Source organism: Sarcophilus harrisii, chromosome 4, assembly GCF_902635505.1.
Source record: "Sarcophilus harrisii chromosome 4, mSarHar1.11, whole genome shotgun sequence".
In the NCBI taxonomy this organism is placed as follows: domain Eukaryota; kingdom Metazoa; phylum Chordata; class Mammalia; order Dasyuromorphia; family Dasyuridae; genus Sarcophilus; species Sarcophilus harrisii.
Window position 1 is genome coordinate 393,684,844 of NC_045429.1, and position 19,427 is coordinate 393,704,270.

Sequence of the window (19,427 nt, forward strand, 5' to 3'; positions counted from 1 at the left end):
TCTGATCTCCAAATGATTTTGGTTGGCACCAAAGTGACCTTGAAGCCTCTAGCATTATTGGGGGAGGGGGTGTTAAGTGGCCCTATATGAACTTTCAATCCTGCTTCATAAACATTTCAAAGCTTGTAAATTGTCCCTTTCCTATTGATAATCTGACACAGCCCAGAGTTGATTATCAAGTCCATTAATCTCACTTAGTGTTCCTGGCATAGAAAATGTTGCCAAAAAATAAGACTGAGCCAGCTGCAGCCCTTTCCCCAGGGTGTCCCAGTCCCAGCTTGGGACCAGGGGAAAGAGGCAGAACTCCATGCCCACAGAGGGGACAGTCCTGCTTCTTGACTTGGAGGGACCTTCTTCCATTCTCTTTCCCCCTCTGGAGGGGTTTCCAGAATCCTAGATTAGAAATCTTTGTTCTGTCCCCCAGGAGCTGGGGAAGCTTCACATGTAGACACGGGAGCTGAGTTTGCCATTGCACATTAAGCATGTAGCAACTGGGGGCTTTCAACAGTCTCTGTTGGAAGAGGGTATTCCCACGGGGCTCACACCAGCCTCTTATCTCTGCCACGGAGCAAACCCAGGAATTTGGTGGTTGTTGTTCAGTCTTTTTCAGTTGTGTCTAACTCTTCATGGCCCCATTTGGGGTTTTCTTAGCAAAGACACTGGAGTAGCTTGCCTTTCCATCTCATTTTACAGATGAGGGAACTGAGGCAAATAGAGTGAAGCAACTTGCCCAGTCACATAGCTAGGAAGTGTCTGATGGTAGATTTGAACTCAGAAAGATGAGTCATCCTGATTCAGGCTGCTCTTGGCAGTCTAAGCTGATTTGCTCTATTATCTATTAGGAATACATTCAGTCTGATAATGACACAGGTAGTGCTGAGGGTTATTCCAGAGGGAAATTAAAATGATCTAATAGATGACTTCAGCAGTTGCATATACATGCATATAAGCAATTCCTAAATTGGGAGGAAGAGGAGGAGGAGGAGATAGAATAGAAAGAAAAGGAGAAGTAGGAGTAGAAGTAGAAAGAAGAGTAGAAATAGAAAGAGGAGAAGAGAGAAGAGGAAAAGTAGAAAGAGGAGGAATAGAAAAAGGAGGTGTAGAAAGAGAACCAGGAGAACAAGAAGTAGAATGAGGAGAAGAAGAAAAACTAGAGAGGAGGAGAAGGATTAGAAAGAGAAGCAGAAATAGAAAGAGGAAAAGGAGGAGAAGAAAGAGGAGGAGGAGGGACAGCAGAAAGAAGAAAAAGAAGAGAAGGAGTTGAAAGAGAAGAAGAAAGGAGGGAACAGTAAAAAGAAAGAGGAAAAAGAGGGGTAGAGAGGGAGAAGTAGTAGAAAGGAAGAGTAGAAAGAGAAAGAAGAAGTAGAAAGAGGAAAAGGAGAAGGAAGAGGAGGAGAAAGAGGAGGGGGAGAGAAGTAGTAAGAGAAAGAGGAGGAAAAGTAGAAAGGAGGAGGAGTAGAAAGAGAAAGAGGAGAAGTAAAAAGAGAAGGAGAAGGAAGAGGAAGATAAAAAGGAGGGGGAGAAGTAGAAAGAGAAAGAGGGGGTAGAGAAGTAGAAAGAGGAGGAGAAGTAGAAAGAGGAAAAAGAGGAATAGAAAGAGGAGAAGGAGGAGCTGAAAGAGAAGGAGGAGGAAGAAAGGAAGGAAAAGTAAAAAAAGGAGAAGGAAGAAGAGAAGAAAAAAATTAGAAAAAGGAGGAAGAGAAGAAATGATGATGATGACAGTAACATTCCAGATTTCCAAATCCCCTCTAAAATTAGGAATAACTATTCTCTTGAGATGATACCCACTCCACTGGAGACTATAGAGAGAGGCTTTTCTTCTGAATCATTTTGCCCAGGGTGCTCAGAGGGTAAGAGTCTTCCTTTGCCTGGTCAGTTTTCCCAGGCCCTTCCAGCCTCACCTGAGTCAGTTATGTTGTGGATTATGTTTGTGAAGGAGACCAAGATAATTGAAACTGCAGGATCAGCTGGAAAGGAATCTAGGTGTCCCTGACACGGGCTTCGGTTCCGCTGTTCGTTGCTCTGAAACGTAGCACTTCTGTAGGGCTGGGCAGGCTGGGGGAAGCTGGTGGAAATCCAATCTAATTGGAATTTATCTGCAGGATATTTCAGATCAGCAGTTATGCTGGGTTCGTACCAAGAAGGACCAGTACGAACAGCTCAAATCTGAATCAGTAAAGAATGGAAAATCCCAAATTATAGATTATCTCTCACATTTCCCTCTATCAGACTAGTTTCCTTGGCATAGAAGCTTAGTCTGGCCTGGCCTGTTCTTGATGAAGCCATGCTGGCTCTTTGTGGTCTGTTTCCTTGTCTCAATGTTCTCTCACTGGAGCTCTGACGACCGAAGCCTCCTGGGGCCTGAGAGCCCTATCCCTTTTGCATCAGCATTTTCAGAATCTCTTTGCAGTCACTTGATGTCTTTTCCTCACATTATCTGGCCAGGGCGGTCTTGCTGGACTGGCAGCTAACTCTGCCATGCTCGGGGCTTCCTAATGTCTTGGAGAGGAGGGAGACAGCAGCCTGGAGTCTCTGGTCTCCCACGGGGTTCATGCATTTGAATGCAAACCTTCTGCAGAGGCAAAGTAATACTTACAAGGATGGGTCTTTTGGTTACTACTGCAACAAAAAGGGCAAAACCTCTGCTTAGTGGTTTCCTCTCAAGTCTTCTTTCACTTAGAGGAAAAAGTATCGGATGTCTAGACCTAGAGGTCAAGGGTGGGGCCCAAGGAAAGAAAAAGCACTCTTAGGGAGTAATTATACTTCATGCTTAATAAATATTTGTCCATTGACTCTGCTTTGCATTTCCTAACCCCTCCCTGAGTGCAATCTTGTAATCTGGGTTTCAAACCTCAGGCATTTGGCAGAAGGCTGCCCTAATTGGAGGAGAGAATGATAACTAAGTGAGAGGCAGAATTTCAAAAGTTTTGAAGCCAAGAAACATTCTTCTTCAGAGAGAGAGAGCCAGAGACAGAGATACAGAGACAAATGGAGAGATGGAGAGACAAGGAGAGAGAGAAATAGGAGAGACAGATGGAGAAAGACAAAAATCAACAGAGAGAGACAGAAAGATGGAGAAACAAGGGGAGAGATAGAGAGACAAGAGTGAGACAGAGGAGATACAGAGAGGGAGATAAGAGAAAGACAGACTTACTCAGAAGTTAATGGACTCTGGGGACCCCTTTGACTGGGTGTTAGCCTGTGGTCCTAGTTTTGACAATAATTCTTTCCCAACCGCTATTGCGGCAGCCATCCCATTCCCAAAGGTTATAATTTACATCCATTGACTTGTGTTTAATCATACTTAGAGTTTTAGCCTTATTGTTGCCCCACTGCCTGTGTAGGAACAGCGAGGATGGAACCTGTTTCCAACTCCCCAACGTAGGAAAGCTTTGGTCACTACTAGAGAGCCCATTAAACTCTATTCTCTGACTGTTCTCAAGCTGGGAACCGTCTATACAATCACAGAAGTAGAGCTGAAATAGGTCTTTGGGGGTCATGGAGGACGAAACTAACTCAGAAAAGCAATTAATAGCCGAAGTCTGGATTTGCATCCTCTGACTCCAAATCCAAGGCTCTTTCTGCCTTACCATGCTGTATTCTAGAGGATCCAAAGTCTTGGTGATTGGACATGATGTTCATTGCTACAGCACGCGGGAATAGACTGAAGTAGAGTGTGAACAAAACAAAAAAAGGGTCTTTGCCGGATTTTCCTGGGGTGCTCCTCATTGGGGATATCCCAGGAGACCGGGGTCTTTTTTTTCCTCATTCTGATGATCCGGTAAATTAAGCCCTTGGTCTCATAGTTCAGGCAGAAACACATCTGGCTGGAAATGCTCGGGCTGCTGCTCCTCCCGCCCTCACAGAGATAAGAAAGCGTTTGGGAAGTACTCGCCATGCCCTGGGCACTGGGCTAAGTGATGGCTGCGGCCAGATAGCCCCGGCTCTAGAGAAACTTACATTCTAATGGGAGAACATCACACACCGGGAGGCGGGGATGGGGACCGAGCAAGCAGACACACTGACACCGGGAGCCTAGCTGGCCAATCAGCCGAGGCACTCGGGATGAAGGCAGTTTACTACTGGTGTGGAGTGGTCCTATTAAAAGTGGTCATCATAGATCAAGAAAGCCACCAAAGAGTAGACAGGAGTTCCAAGTTACAGACACTGTCCCCTTCTCATTTCCCTTTCGTTAATTTGTGTCTTTTTTTCTCAGCTGGTTCAAGGGACTTAAAATAGTTCCTTCCTCCCTCTTTCCTCTTCTTTCCTCCTTCCTCTTTCCCTCCCTTCCTTCCTTCCTTTCTCCCTCCTTCTCTCCCTTCCTCCCTTTCTCTCTTCCTTCCCCCACCTTCCTTCCTTCCTTCCTTCCTTCCTTCCTTCCTTCCTTCCTTCCTTCCTTCCTTCCTTCCTTCCTTCCTTCCTTCCTCCCTTTCCCCCTCTCTCCCTCTCTCCCTTCCTTCCACCCTTCCTCCTTCCCTTTTTTCCCTCCATATCTTACTTTCTCCCTTTCTTCCTCCTTCTTCCTTTCCTTCTTTTCTCCCTCCTTTCCTTTCCTTTTTCTTTCTCCCTCCTGCCACTTTTCTCATTTTATTTTGCTTCTCTCTCTTTTCATCTCATAAATATCCTCAAATCTCAGTAGATTTAGTGCTAGTACAATTTTTATTTAGGGAAATTGTGTTCCAAGAACCCCAAACTGAAAATCTCCTGTTTCTGGGATCTAAATTTCTAGAATGAGCCATGCCTGAACAATGCCAACAGATATATCTCCTAGTGATCTAGGACTACTTTCCCCATAAATCTACAAATTAATATTAATAGCACATTGTTTTGAAAAAATGGCGGGGAGGGGACAAGAGTTTCCTTATAGCACTTTTTACCTACCACCTACTTCTGCACCCAATTGAGTGTGATGAACAGAGTTCCCGAGATATGCTCTCGCTATTTTAAATTTACTTCATACTAAGATCCAAATTCTTGAATATTGACAGCTTATGATCTGAAACAATGAAAACTGTATGAGGTCAGGGAAATTAGAAAATGTAGTCATGTGACAGACCCAACTTTGTGTCTGCTGAAATGGACATAAACTCTTGTCATGGATCATAAAGAAATCATGTGGTGACACTTAGATCCATTTACCATCCAGAATCTTTCTTCTCACTTTCCTTATTGGTTGATGGGAATGTTAGTTTCTTAAAAAGTCAATCATATTTGCTGTAGATAAATATGTGTTTTCCTTACTTCAGTGATGTCTAGTGATGTCTTTGAGTGGGTGAGAATGGTAAGGGAGAAGAATGGGGGAAATGCTAACTCACAGGATAAATAGAATTTTTGAGAGTAAGATTGGAGAAATTGAAGAAATATAGCTGTTTTTCAGAATTAAAGTACTCTGATTCTTCATTTGACCTTTTCTTGCCAAAGATACTAGAAGGGTTGCCATTTTCTTTCCAGTTCATGTTACAGTTGAGGACATTGAAGGAAATAAGGATGAATGACTAAGCCAGGGTCACACAGCTAGTAAGAGGTTATATTTGAACTCAGGAAGATGAATCTTTTTTTGACTCCAGGTCTATGTATTATGGTACAAATCAACTGTCTTGCAAGTCTGAATTGATGGTAAATGATGCTCAGCAGGAAGGGGAAGATGAGACATTGTAGTGCTTTAGAAATTCAAACTGCCTTAGATGGGATACTTGGATTTATGCAATCTATTATTATTATTGTGCATTGTACCATGTCATTCAATTTAATTCAAGAAGGGTTTGTTGCTGCACCCAGCATTGTGCCAGAGTTGCAAGCACTCTAGATGCAAGACTAAAAAAATTAGTTCTCGCCCTCAAAGACCTTATATTTTACCGTAAATGGGGAATGGAGATATGTGCAGACAGAAGTAAATTTTAGATATATATGTATATATTCACCCAGAGCATAATAATTATATAGCTTATGTAATATAACTTTTATGTAATACAACATATTTTTATTCTATAATATATAATTTATATATTTATAAATTTGCAATAGATATAACATATACTAATATATGACAAGATATAAATTATGTTTTATATAAATATCATAGAATACAAATATATTGTATAATTATATATGGTTTATATATGACATAGAACTTAATGTAGTTTATATAATATATATAATGCATATATAACATATCTCATATTATATATTACATTATGATAAAATATACCAAATGCATATATTTCCATGTATTTTATATATTAATAGATAATATTATACATAATGTTATATATATTTAGTAAACAAAAAGTATTCCTATGCACTCTGCATTTGGAGAACATTCCTTGGGTAAGATCACAGGCTGCCTCTGGCATGTCCTTGCTCTTTCAAAGGGTTGGCGAATGAAATACGACACTCTTTGACTCCATCTGTGCTCAGGGCTCTGTGCCATGGGGACATTTTGGAAATGAAGAGCCCTCCTTGCTCCAAAGGATCCTGGGCCAGGTTCCCTAGAGCCGATTCCAGCACTAAAGAGAGTTCTTCATTGTGCTTAATAAGGTTTGATGGGAAGGATCTTTGGGACATTTGAACTGTTTTAAGCCCAATTTTCACCGGTCAGCTGGGGTCCAAGTGACTACGATGATCATCTTAGCCATAATTTAGGACAAGTGCCATCAAAAAAGAATAAATAGTGAGGAAACTGGAACATCATTCATCTAGTTTCTAAAAGTCATGTGGGTTAAAAACTGAAGAAGTTTGTCTTTTATTAACTCAAGGGCCACGTGGTATTGTTAAAGAGCAACAAATGAGAAGTGAGAGGGTTTGCATTTGAATCCCAGCTCTAACAGTGGCTCTGGGATCACGGGCAAGTTATTTTATCAGTCCAGGCCTCAGTGGTCTCATCTGTAAAATGAGGGAGTTGTATTATTAATTAGTATTGATCAGTTTCCACACCTGTAAAATGCAAATGTAAATAAAATGTCAAAAAATGTAAAAAACGCTACTTCCTGGGGTTGCTGAGGATCAAATGAGATAAAAATTGTAAAGCATTCAGCACATACATAAATGCTATATAAATATCAGCTATTGTCACTAAGTGCCTACTATGTGCCAGGTACTGTGCTGGGTCCTGGAGATACAAGTGCTTTGAATAAAATAATTCCTAATCCAAGGGCCTTAGATTCTAGTGGAAAGAGGGATCGGTTTGGACTCAGTACCTGTGTTCCAGTCATGATTCTGGTATGACTCCTTATATGACCTTGGACAGATCAATTAGCATCTCTAAGCTTCAGTTTACCCATCTGTAAATTGTGGAGATTGTACCAGTCCATCTCTACTGCAGTTTTAAATCTATGATCTATGGGGAGACAACGTGATATAATGAAAAGAGTTCTAGAGGAGTTCAAATCTATTTTTATGCCATTTAACTTAGTTTCTCCTATGTAGAATAGGATGATTAGGTGGAGACCTCTTTTATCTCTAGCTCTATGATCTTGTCTCTGTGTCTCTCTGTCTGTCTCTCTCTTTCTCTGTCTCTGTCTGTCCGTCTTTGTCTCTCTCCCTCTCTCTATCACTCTGTTGTTTCTGTTTTTGTCTCTCTGTTGAGGTCTAGATTTGGGGTACCTAAATGAGATGAGGGTTTAGTTGAGGTCTAGTGGCAGGTTTGGGGTACAGGGAGTCAAACAGAGTTCCCCCTGCAACCCCCTTGGATTCGGTGCAAGGATACGGCGGTAAATGTGGTCTAGTAGCAGCACGAGTCCCCAATAAAGGCATTTATTGGCCAGAGAGCTAGATTGATAAAAGAGGTTTATTATTGGGTAAGCAAGGTTAAAGTATAGGCGAAGGTAGAGATAAGGAGGGGACTGGACAGAGGGTCCTCACATGGCTAGCATGTTTGGGACCTCTGCCAAGAGGGGGGTCCCAGCGGGTCCCTTTTATAATGGGAGATTTAGCTCGAAGGGCTTTTGGGTGTAGCCCCAAAGTTGGCTCAGATCCAGGTAGGCAGGGACAGGTCCAGATCTTCTATTGGAATTCAAAGGGACCAGGATTTGTGAGTCAAAGGGTAATTACATTAATGAGGAGGGTGGGGGGGAATCTAGAAAGGAATCTTTCCCACACCATCTCTGCCTCTCTCATTTGAAAGTACTCATCATGTCCCCCAGGGCTTTTCTCTTGTTTGGGCTAAACTTCTCCCAGTTCCTTCAGCTGTCCCTCATGTGGCCTTCACCAGACTGGACACTCTTCACCAAGGTTCTTCCTTTCAAGTCGTGCCCATTCAAGAGAGACAAGATGGTGAGGACTTGAGACGGCAGCTCTTTCCAGAGGTCCGTCCTTCTCTGACTGCCCTGGGCTGCCCAACTGCCTCGGGTTTCCTCAGCCCATTAACTACTTGGGCTCATTTCCTGGAGGGCTCTCTCACTGCCAGCACCACGTGAATGTTTTCTTCCTGTCCCAGCAAGTTTGTTTTTTGGGGAAATTCTTGCAACGGCAACAGATACTGAAAACAAAACAAAACAAAACCCCCGAGTCATTGTTTGCTTAGGAAATGCTGTGGGCTACCTCAAATTGCATTTTGGAAAAGAAAGCAATCTATTAAAAAGTTCCCGGTTGCCATCAGCTGCACTTCCTGCGTCGGGGCTGTTACCTGGCTATCAGGGGGTCTGTAAGACATTTACGATAGAGGAAAGGGAAGGTCTTAAAAAACCAGCTGTGTGTTTTTATGCCAAACTGACTGCCCCTTACAAGAGTCCTTTCTGAGGTTTTCTGCTTTTGGAAAACTCTTTAGCTTCGCCCATTCAGCCTGGAATGGATAAAGTTCTACTGTTTTCTATTTCCCCGTCTCTCTGTGAATCCTGAAATCTTGAAAATCTTGAAATACCAAATAAGTATGAAGGGGAAAGGTACTAAGGGGCCTTCAGTGAACTCAACTAATCAAACCTAAAGATTGGAGACAAGAGCAGTAATAATAAGCAGCAATTTAGCACCCAGGATGTGATAGGTAATGTGTAAAAATTATTTCATAATACACTTTTTTCCCACAAATATCATCTCATTGAATCCTCACAACCATCCTGGGAGGTAGGAGCTGTTTCTCACTTCTCCCAGTGAGGCAGTTGGGGTTAAGTGACTAAGTGTCTAAGTGCAGAATTGAAGGGTCCTCCTGACTTCAGGGCTGGTGCTCTATCCACTGCGCCACCTAGCTGCCGTAGTAGTGACTATTTTAATCTTAGTTTTTACAGATGAATGTACTGAGGGAGAGATCGTGTAACCAGGAAGTATCTGAGGTCATAGTTGGACTCCAGACTCAACACTCTATCACTGTATCACCTACCTGCTAATGTAGTCGATACAACAGGGTTTGGAACCAGGAAGAACTGGCTTCAAATCAGCAAATCCTAGCTGTATGATCTTGGGCAAGTAATTTCATTTCTCTGTGCCTCAGTTTTCTCATCTTTAAAATAAGGGGAGTTGGGTTTGGATGTAGTGATCTCTCTAAAATAAACAGCATTATTACAACATTTCAGAATTTGCAAAGTACTTTATGTTTCATCTCAGTTAATCCTGTTACAACAGAATTTATAACCAAAAGAGTAAGTCAAGGCAGAATTCTCCAAGAAAAGTTATGTTTTATTTTATTTGCTGAGGCAAATTAGAGTTAAGTGACTTGCCCAGGGTCACATAGCTAGGAAGTGTTAAGTGTCTGAGATCAAAGTCGAATTCAGGTCTTCCTGACTTCAGGGCTGGTGCTCCATCCACTGCACCACCTAGCTGCCCCAAAGTTATGTTTTATTAATGGGGAAACTACCTGTCAATAAAGCAGATCTCTTGCCCCCTCAAGTAGCCAAAAGACCCTAATTGGTGGTGCAATACACTTTGATAAGTATAGAACAAAGAAAAGAACAAAAATCACATCATTGGTAATGAGACTGGTAACATCATGGATGTAGGAAATGATGATTGGTCACATTAAGGAAGGAAGGCTCAGGTATAGGAGGGATCAAGTCCACCCCCTCTGTTTCTAAGGTATGTCTGTGAATTGATGGGTCCAGCTGCACTTTGAGGTCACAGTCATTGGAGATGGAGGCACCTGGTCAAGATAAGGCCACCTGAAATCTACAGGATGGTGACTTAGGACAGCAACAAGGTCACCTTGGGCTGGTTCTCAGATACCATTCAGAGACTGAAGCAACACCCCGTGGCAAACCTCCCTTGGCAGCCCTGGTTTACAGGTGGGGCTGAGGTAATCATGGCCATGTGCAGAGTTTCGCTTCAATTAGCAGGATTTATGGGAGAGATGTAACCTATCCCTCCAGCCACACTGAGGGAGACTGAATGACTGAACTCATAAGCTGCTTTGCTTAGAGACAAAGAAAAGAATTTGTCTTATTACAGAATCAGGTTACAGAGTGTGATCATTTACAAAGTGGAAAAAACATAAAATACAAAATGAAATAATAGAGTTGAATATACAATACTAAAACAACATCTATTTCTTTCAGTTCAATACGCCAGCTCAATCTCTGAATTAAATCCAGAGCTAAATGGCCTCGAACTGAGAAGTTATGGGACAAAATCAATGACTTGTGAATAGGCTCAGTAAGAAAATGATAGAGATTCAATTTTAGTCTTCTCAATCCTCATAATGACTTGATAACGTAGATGCTGCTATTATTCCCATTTTACAGATGAAGACTATCGAGGAAGTCAAGTTGTGACTTCTTGGGATCACAGAGCTAGTTATTTTCTGAGGCAGGTTTTTCTGATCCTTGGTCCAGAGCTTACTCTACAATCCCTAAGGTTCCTTGCAACTTGAAATTTAGGGTTCTGTGATCCTGTATGATTGCAAAGTTGTGTGAACTTAGAACAATTATACACATGGAAGGGGTGCCTTGGGACTGGAGACAGGTATACCTCAAGGCGGGGACTACCCAGGGGCTCCCCTTCTCTTAGAGGGTAAGATTCCATGACTTGGGGCTTGAGAAGTAAGAGTGACAGGGAAGGAGGGGGAACTAGAAGGGAGGAAAAGAAATGGTAGAAAAGGGCAAAGGGGAAGAGAGAAGAAACCTCATTGGAGAAGGAGAATGGTATCAACTGATAATAGGCTATCTAGGGTTTATTATGTATTTTCTACATTTTGTGTGGGATGAGAGGCTGTCCTGTGCTTGATATATGCATTGTTACTTGGAGTGCTTGCAGCAGAGCTAGAAATCTTTCAAAACATGTATGTGGAGACTGGCACATAAGTCACATTTGACCTAAATTCTGAAATTTCCCACAGAGAACTTTGGATAGCGTAGAGTAGGTACTTACTAAATGTTTGTTGCCTTCCTTCATCTTTGTATATCCTCCAGGCCTGAGTACTGTATTTTACACATAGTAGGCAGGCACTTAAGGTGTAGTGTTCTAGTATATTAATTTATCAACACACTTATTTAACCACTTCCCTTCATTTGTTGATTCAACTAGAAGTTCTAAGAGAAAGAAAGGAAAAATTAGAGAAGAGAGGAAAGGGAAATAACTATGAACAAGAACTATGGGAAGGGCTGGAGGGAAGAGGTAAATTATGTCCATTATGTCACACAATTTGTCTCTCCCACTAGATTCATCTTCATTTTCTATCTGCCCCCATGTGCTGGAGACTGTTGGTTTTAGGAATGCTTTCTAAACTCCTGCTGGGCAAGGAGTGATTTACTTTGCAATTCTCCTTATAAAATTCATTGCACATCTTTTTGCATAAACATCTGGAAGTATTTAATAAAAATTATTTTTTTAACATCATGTCCCTTGACCTAAATAATTCCACTGTTAGGAGTCTACCTCGAAACCTTTATCAAAGGAATGGCTAAATACATTGAAAACTATACTATATATAGTACTATACTATAATGACCATATTGTAATATTGTCAAATATTGTAGGCAATTAAGGTCAGAAATTATAAGGTAAGAAAGAGATATAAGAAATAAAGAAGTCTGGAAAGATCTATACAAAAGGAGGCAGAGTACAAGAATTTGAACCAGAAGAATGGGACATACACTACTGGACATCAAGAGCTGATGTCCTATAGACATTTAAAAATCACAGACAGAACTGAATACATTATCTCTCCTACCTAAACTCTTCCCCTTTCCTAACTTCTCTATTACTATAGAGCTATACTAAAATAGAAATGAATTTCTATGGGCAGTATATTGCCTAGGAAAAGCACAAATGAACACTTCTTGGATTGTACTATATTTTTGTTTATTTTATTAAAAATTTTCCAATAACATTTTAATTTGGTTTGGACCCCAGGAGCTTTGCGGGTGGCCACAAGTCCAAGTATGGCGCCTTTGTTGTATAGGACGCCACCATATTCCCAGCCACACAGGCTCCCCACCTAAGGCCACTTGGGACCTTTCACTCTCAGCTCTTCATATCCAATCTGTTGCTAAGTCCTGTTGATATTTTTTAACCTTTGTAACAGCTTTCAGATACATCCCTTCCCTCCCCTGACACTGCCATCATCCTAGTGAACTACCAGATGGCTACACAGAAAAAGGTGTGAGGAATTTTAGGAAAATTGCAAAGTAAATCACTCCTTGCCCAGCAGGAATTTAGGAAGCATTTTTAAAATCAACAGTCCCTAGCAAATGGGGGGCAGAGAGAAAATGGGGATAGATTTGGTGGAATTACTTTAGATCCCCAGGGACAAATCGTGTATTATAACAGAAATAACTTACCTGCTCTGCCCAGCCCTTCTCTTAGCTCTTGCTCTCATACCTCACATCTGCTGGTTAATGTTTCTACCTCAAATTGCCCCCTACTCTAGTCTATTCTTCCCTCAGCTGTCAAAATAATCTGAAAACTCAAGTCTGACCAGGTCACTCCCTCATAAAATTAACTCCAGTAGCTTACTATCACTAAGAGGATCAAATTTAAAATCTTCTGTCTAGCATTTAAAGCCCTTCATAATTTTCTTTCTCCTCTCCACCTTTCTAGACTTTTAAACCTTTCTACCCTTGTCCAACTCCTCCATTTCATTCCATGATCCAATAATAGGCCTCTATGCTGCTATTTCTTGAACAAGACTGTCTCCTGACTCTGGGAATTTTCACTGGCTATCCCCCATGCCTACAATTTTCCTCTTCCTTTTCCTTCTCTTTCTTTTCTTCCTCTTTCTTCTCCTGCTCCCCCTCCTTTTCTTCTTCCTTCATCTTTCCTCTCTTTTCTTCCTCTTCCTCCACTTTTCTTCCTCCTTTTTTCTTCCTCTTCCTCCTCCTTCTTTCCTCCTCTTCCTCTACTTCTTCCTCTTTGTTGTTTTCTTCCTCCACCTTCTTCACTCCTCCTCCCTTCTGTCTCCTGGCTTCCTTCAGTTCCCGACTAAAATCCCATTTCTATGAAAACCTTGCCTGTTTCCCCTTCATGCTGTTGCTTTCCTTCCATTGATCGCCTCCAATTGATCCTTCTCTAACTTGTTCGTACACAAATGGTAGCATGTTGCTTCCCCACTGGACTGTGAGCCCCAGGAAATCAAGGACAGTTTTTCTCTTTCTTTCTATCTCCAGCATTTAGCACATACAGTAAGTGCTTGATAAGTGCTTGCTGATTAATTACAACTCTATAAATGGAAAACTGAATGAGAATAAATGGATAGGCAAGTCCTCCTAAGCACTTGGAGGAAGATCTGAAAAATTGTTTTAATACTTTATCAAGAGAAATGAATTCATTTCAAATATAAATCACTATGTAAGTGGAGTGGGTTGTATTGATGTTCAAAATTAATCTCTTTTATAAAGCATTTACAAATAATAAATCAAACAGATTCTGTTGCAGAGACAGCGTTGGATGACTTGTATAAAGTATTATGGCCACCCTCCCTGATAGGAAACCCTGTAGACCTTCCTCTTCAAAATACGAAAGATCCAAGTAACCCAATAGACCCATAGACCTGTTGGCCCCTGGGTTAGTGTGACAGGCCCTCAGTCTGCCACCTGTCTCAGCTTAAACCATTAAAAATAGAGAGAAAAAAAAGGATAGCAGAGGTGGGAGCGAAAGAATCCTTTCTGTGTCTGCTATTCACTGACCATGAGCTCGTTGAAAATTAAAGAATGGTTGGGCTGCTTTTTAAAATATATATCACTTTTAACTCTCTATAGTCTAAGAAAATTTTTTTGACATTGCTTTTTATTAGTATCACAGATTCAGAATTGAAAGGGATCCTAGAAGCTACCTAATCTAATGTGTAGCCGAACAAGCTTGCCTTCTTGCTACTTGGGGAGTAAGACAAGTCACTCAACTGCTCATTCTCAGTTTCCTCACCTATAAAATGAGGGAACTGGACCAAGGTTGCTTCCTGCTCTAAATCTATGACCTTCCCACTAAGCCTCAGAAGATGGGTAGGATTTCAACTGGTAGAGATGGTGGGAGGGCATTCCAGGCCCACAGAACCGAACTCAGCACTTGCATGAGGAATGGGGAATAGTTCAATTTGACGGTAGTCCAAGGGAGGAGTATGGGAGTATGGGAGGAGTATTACATTTTCAGCTCTTAAGTCTAAGATGAAGTAGAAAAAGGAGGCAACCCCAGATTGTTCAGGTAGCTAGTTGGCAATAATAAGGTGGATAAATGAACTGCTGGGCCCAGAGTCAGGCAGACTCCTCTTCAAATCCAGCCTCAGACACTTCCTAGCTGGGTGAAGTCACTTAACTCTGTTTGCCTCAGCTTCCTTATCTGTAAAATGAACTGGAGAAGGAAATGGCAAAGCACTTCAGGATCTTTGCCAAGAAAACCCCAAATGGGGTCAGGAAGAGTTGGTCACAACTGAAGTAAACAAACAATAACCAGATTATGCAGAATCCTAAATTCAATGACAGGTGTTTGCTGGAGTCAGTTGAATTTTAGGATCCTGCCCTCAGTGAGCTTATATTCTTCAAGTAAATAGATAAGTAAATTGAGTATATTTTGAGGAGGGAGAGGGTGATGGCAATGGGATGATTTGGAAGGTTCCCTGGGGAAGTTGGTGCCTGAATGGAGGAACCAAGGATTCTGAGAGAAGGTGAGGATGGATTACATTTCACATGTCTTCTTGGAAGTGGTCAGAGGAGATCAAGTTCTGGAACGGTAACTAGACCAGCTGGGTTGGAACATAGAGTACTTGAAAAGAAGTCATGAATTACATGGAGAAGTCAGTAGTGTAGGCATCAGATGGAAGAAGCTTCCTAAGGGAGAGTTTATATTTTATCCTAGAAGTCATAGGGACTTCCTGAAGTTTCTTGAGCAGGATATCTTGTGTTTTGGGAAGATTATTCTGATGATTGAATGAAGAATGAATTAGGGCAGGGGAGCGACTGAAAGCAGGGAGAACAATGAGGAGGCCATTGGAATAACCCAGGCAGGAGGTGAAAAGCCTTTCATAATAGTCTCAGGCACTTGAATGGAGACAAAAGGGATAGATGGAGATTTGTGTGGCGGTGGAATCGGTCAATAAGGATTGACAGCTGATTGGATCTGGGTGGGGGAGAGAGTGAGGGAGGAAGAAGAGTCACAGCTGACTACCAAGCTGAAACTTTATTGGGCAAGCACTCCAGCTTCATTAAACCTTACCTCTGACTCCAAGTTCCATTTAACCCATAACCACTCACTCACTCACCTCACTGCTGTGGATTACCGAGCTCTCTCCTGGGCACCTCCATCCATCCCCATGATGTTAAAAATTGGGTTAATAAACCCAAAAGAATATGAATGTGGGAGTGGAAGCAACAGCTTTGGTAAAAGAGTCCACTGTTATCTCCCAGCCTTCCCACTCCTATTCCAGACCAGGTTGATGAAATAGTTAGTGGGGGGGCTGGCCAAGTTCTAGAAGTGATTAACCAATTAAATCCTGGAATAGCCTCTTAAAGAGAGCTGTATCTTTTCACATGATTTATTCATTCAGTAAATATTGACTGTCATATATATACATGCATTTATATAGCTAGGCACTGTGGACATTAATATAATTATAATTATAATAATAGCTAGTATTTATAGAGTACTTTAAGATTTGCAAAGTGCTTTAGAAATATTTCACTTTATTCTCACAACAACCCTTGGAGGTTGGTAATTTTACATATTATAGATATATAATAGATAACATCGATAGATATAGAATAGATAATCTATTGTGTAATATGTATTATAGTGAGTGTAATAAGTCACTCACTTAAATCCAACTCACTTGAAAGTCAAGATGTCACATTCTGTCACTGGTCCTTTTTGAAAACAAAGGATGAACGACAACATGTACACATATATACTTACATATATATGTAACACACACATCTATCTATCTGGCAGCTAGCTGGATGTACAGGCTAGAGTGCTGAACCTAGTCGAAGTTCAAATGCGACCTAAGACCCTTTCTAGCTGTGTGACCCTGGGCAAATTACTTAATCTCTGCCAAAGTTTCCTCAAAGATAAAATGGTGATAATACTAGCACCTACCTCCTAGGATTGTTGTGAGTATCAAATAAGGTAATATTTGTAAGGAGCTTGGCATGTGATGTAGTAGGTGCAATCTAAATACTTATTCCCTTCCTTATTTATCCCCATTTTATAGACAAGAAAACTGAGGCAGACAGAGGTCAAATAACTTGCTCAGAGTCACACACACACAACTAGTGAGAATCTGAGGCTGGATTTGAACTCGGTTCTATTCAGTTCTATAAGTCAACTAGGGAGCATCATCTAGCTGTTTCATATTAATATGTATTATGTTAATAACCACAACAATGACACATGGCCCCTATTCTCCAGTAGGTTATACTACGTCTCTGAAATTATTTTACATCAATAGATATTTATTGCCATGCCTGGAGAAAAGAGGCAGTGTGCTCTTAGTGGAAAGGAGGCTATAACTGAAGACCTGAGTTCAACTTCCAACTTTGTTTTGTGGGACTCATCAATCACTTTGCAATTACACTTACATAGTACTTTTAGTCATAAAATAGGCTTTCCTCGTAGGATTTCTGTGAGGTTGTAGCCCATTATCACCAACTTATAGATGAGGCTTTGAGAGTTTAGTGATTTGCTCATGACCCACCCCGTCCTATGTGTCAGAGGCAAGATTCTGAGTTCTCCTGACTCCGATGGGCTACACGCTCTCTTTTTTCCGTGGAGTCTCAGTTTTCTCCTCTATGGAAAGAGGAATCTGAACGAAATGGTTCTCAGTGTGTGAGGCTTCCTGTCCACGACTGGGAATGACTTTTCCAGACTCCAGGACTTTAACTGGTTTGGTTAAGGCTCCCACCCATTCAGAGATAGAGGTGGGGAGCTTTTGTGTCCCAGAAGCCAGCTTCCAAGCCGCCAGCCTTAACGTTCCTGCCCAAGAATGGCCACATGGATGTTGTCCAGTGACCAGCATAAGGGACCTGAAACCTTGGTTTCTGAGATGCTCCCAGCCTGGTAGTCTGAAGCCACCACTTGAGATGGGGTTCCCAGGGAGAAGTTGACTGACCATGACCATCCTCTTTGTGTAGAGGAAGGTAGCTGGGCTTTGACACTTGAAAACTAAAATTGAAATAAGAACACTGACTTATTTTCCAGAATTGCTTCTTTTACTGGGGATTTGCTGCTTGGCTTGCTTATTACATCAATCATCCTCTTTACACGCCTCCCTGTAAGTAACAAAATGGCCCTCAGTTCATATCATTTCTGAATTTCCCTCGGGTGGCCTTGCAATTAACTCTCCTGTTTCTTCCTTTTTCTTGTTGTTTTGTCTTGTCTATTCTCTTGGTGTGTAGCCTACGGACAAAAGCAGATCAATTTTTCTCTGATCACCTTTCTGGTAGGTCTTTTATGTTGGACTTTTCTCTGACTCCTAAATTTTCAAATAACTCACATTTATATAGTACATTAAGTACTTTTATCACAATTATCCTATGAGCTACTTACTACAAGTCTTACCACCCCCATTTTCCAGATAAGGAAATGGAAGCTTCAAGAGCTCAGAAACTTTTTGTATAATCACAGATCTAGTGATGGCTGAGGTAGAACTAGAATCCAGTTCTTGCCATTCCAAGTCCATTGCTCCATCCAACACACCACATTGCCTCTCTTCCTATTTGGTAAGGCTATCTTGGGACAAATAATCTTCCTGAGTTCAAATCTATTCTCAGAAACTTCCTAACTGTGTGATCCTGGGCAAGTCACTTAACCCTGTTTGCCTCAGTTCCCTCATCTATAAATGAGAAGGAAACAGCCAGTATCTTTGCCAAGAAAACCCCAAATGAAATGACTGAACAAGAACAACAAATTTCTGAGAAGGTTAGCTGGCCAATCAAACATTTATTAAGTTACATGCCAGGCATTGTGCTATGTGCTAGGGAATGAAAAGAAAAGCAAAAGATAGTTCTTGAATTGGACTTTAGAAATTAAGGTCAATAGTGTCAGACTACCTGGATTTAAAATCAAAGGATCTGGATTCAAATCCTGAATTCAAATTTAAATCCTGAGTCTCTGCCTCACTCAACATTCCTGATTTTGGCTTCCTCATAAGTAAAATGAGATTATTGGACTAGATGGCTTTAGAGGTCCCTTCTATGATCCTTACAACTTGGGTTCCAATCTCTAGCTTTTGTTACTTTCTCATTATGTGTGCTTTGCAGAAGGAGAGAGGGACCATTTAGGGGCCAAGAAATAGACCAATTGAAGTTAGAATCTAGAGCTTGTCAAATAAAGAATCATGTAAAATGAAGAGATTAGACCCTGATAATCTTTAAATTCTGTGATCCTGAAAGTTCTCACCTTGATTGTTTAATTTGATCACCTTGGTCATCTTAATAATTGCTGGAAATAGCCAGTGCTAGATCAAATCTATGTGATATCAATCTCTTGTGAAGGGAAGGGCCAAAGGCATAGCTGAAGATTGTAGTTTTGTTTCTTATTTTTTAAGGGAAAGTGGATGGGAAAGAAGAGGGAATCTGAATCCAAAAATAAAATAAAATTGAATTTTTAAAAACATTAACTCAGTATTCTAGATCCTTAATAATGAAAGAAATACAAATTAAATTAATTTTGCAGTTCTACTTCACATCCATCAGATTGGCAAAAATAATTGGATAATAAAAGAGAAAAACATTGGATATTGGAAAGGCTGCCAGAAAAGATATATTAGGGTTCTCTTGTTAGAGCTATGAATTGATTGAGACATTCTGGAAAGCAATTTAGATTATGCCCAGCAAGTTACCAAACAATGAACACCCTTTAACCCAGCTTTACCACTACTAGGGTTATATCTGAAAAAAAAAATCAAAGTGGAAAAAGAACCAATATGCACAAAGATATTTATAGAAGTGCTTTTGTGGTAGTCAAACATTTAAAACAGGGAATGTTCTATTGGGGAAATGACTCAGCAATCTGTGAATGTCATGGAGTATCTTGGAATATGATTGTTCCATAATGAATAATAAAATGGATAACTTTCCAGT

At 40.9% G+C, this 19,427-nt stretch overlaps 2 protein-coding genes across 4 annotated transcripts in view; one reads left to right on the top strand and one right to left on the bottom strand.

Annotated features, from left to right (window-relative positions):
• Positions 1 to 19,427, top strand: part of LOC116423386 (very-long-chain enoyl-CoA reductase-like) — an 82,114-nt gene that overhangs the window by 57,421 nt on the left and 5,266 nt on the right. For 2 of the 3 annotated variants that reach the window (XM_031967107.1, XM_031967106.1), the window contains exons 8-9: positions 17,545 to 17,617; positions 17,742 to 17,785. The exons of the other annotated variant lie outside the window; for it this stretch is intronic. In XM_031967107.1, the coding sequence (XP_031822967.1) occupies positions 17,545 to 17,617; positions 17,742 to 17,785 (117 nt within the window). The remainder of the gene's footprint in view (positions 1 to 17,544; positions 17,618 to 17,741; positions 17,786 to 19,427) is intronic. 3 annotated transcript variants of the gene reach the window in all.
• ABCA4 (ATP binding cassette subfamily A member 4) overlaps positions 8,048 to 19,427 on the bottom strand; it is a 118,846-nt gene continuing 107,466 nt past the window's right edge. The window contains exon 41 of the mRNA XM_031967109.1: positions 8,048 to 8,476. Coding sequence (XP_031822969.1) covers positions 8,375 to 8,476 — 102 coding nt within the window. The 3' untranslated portion in view covers positions 8,048 to 8,374. The remainder of the gene's footprint in view (positions 8,477 to 19,427) is intronic.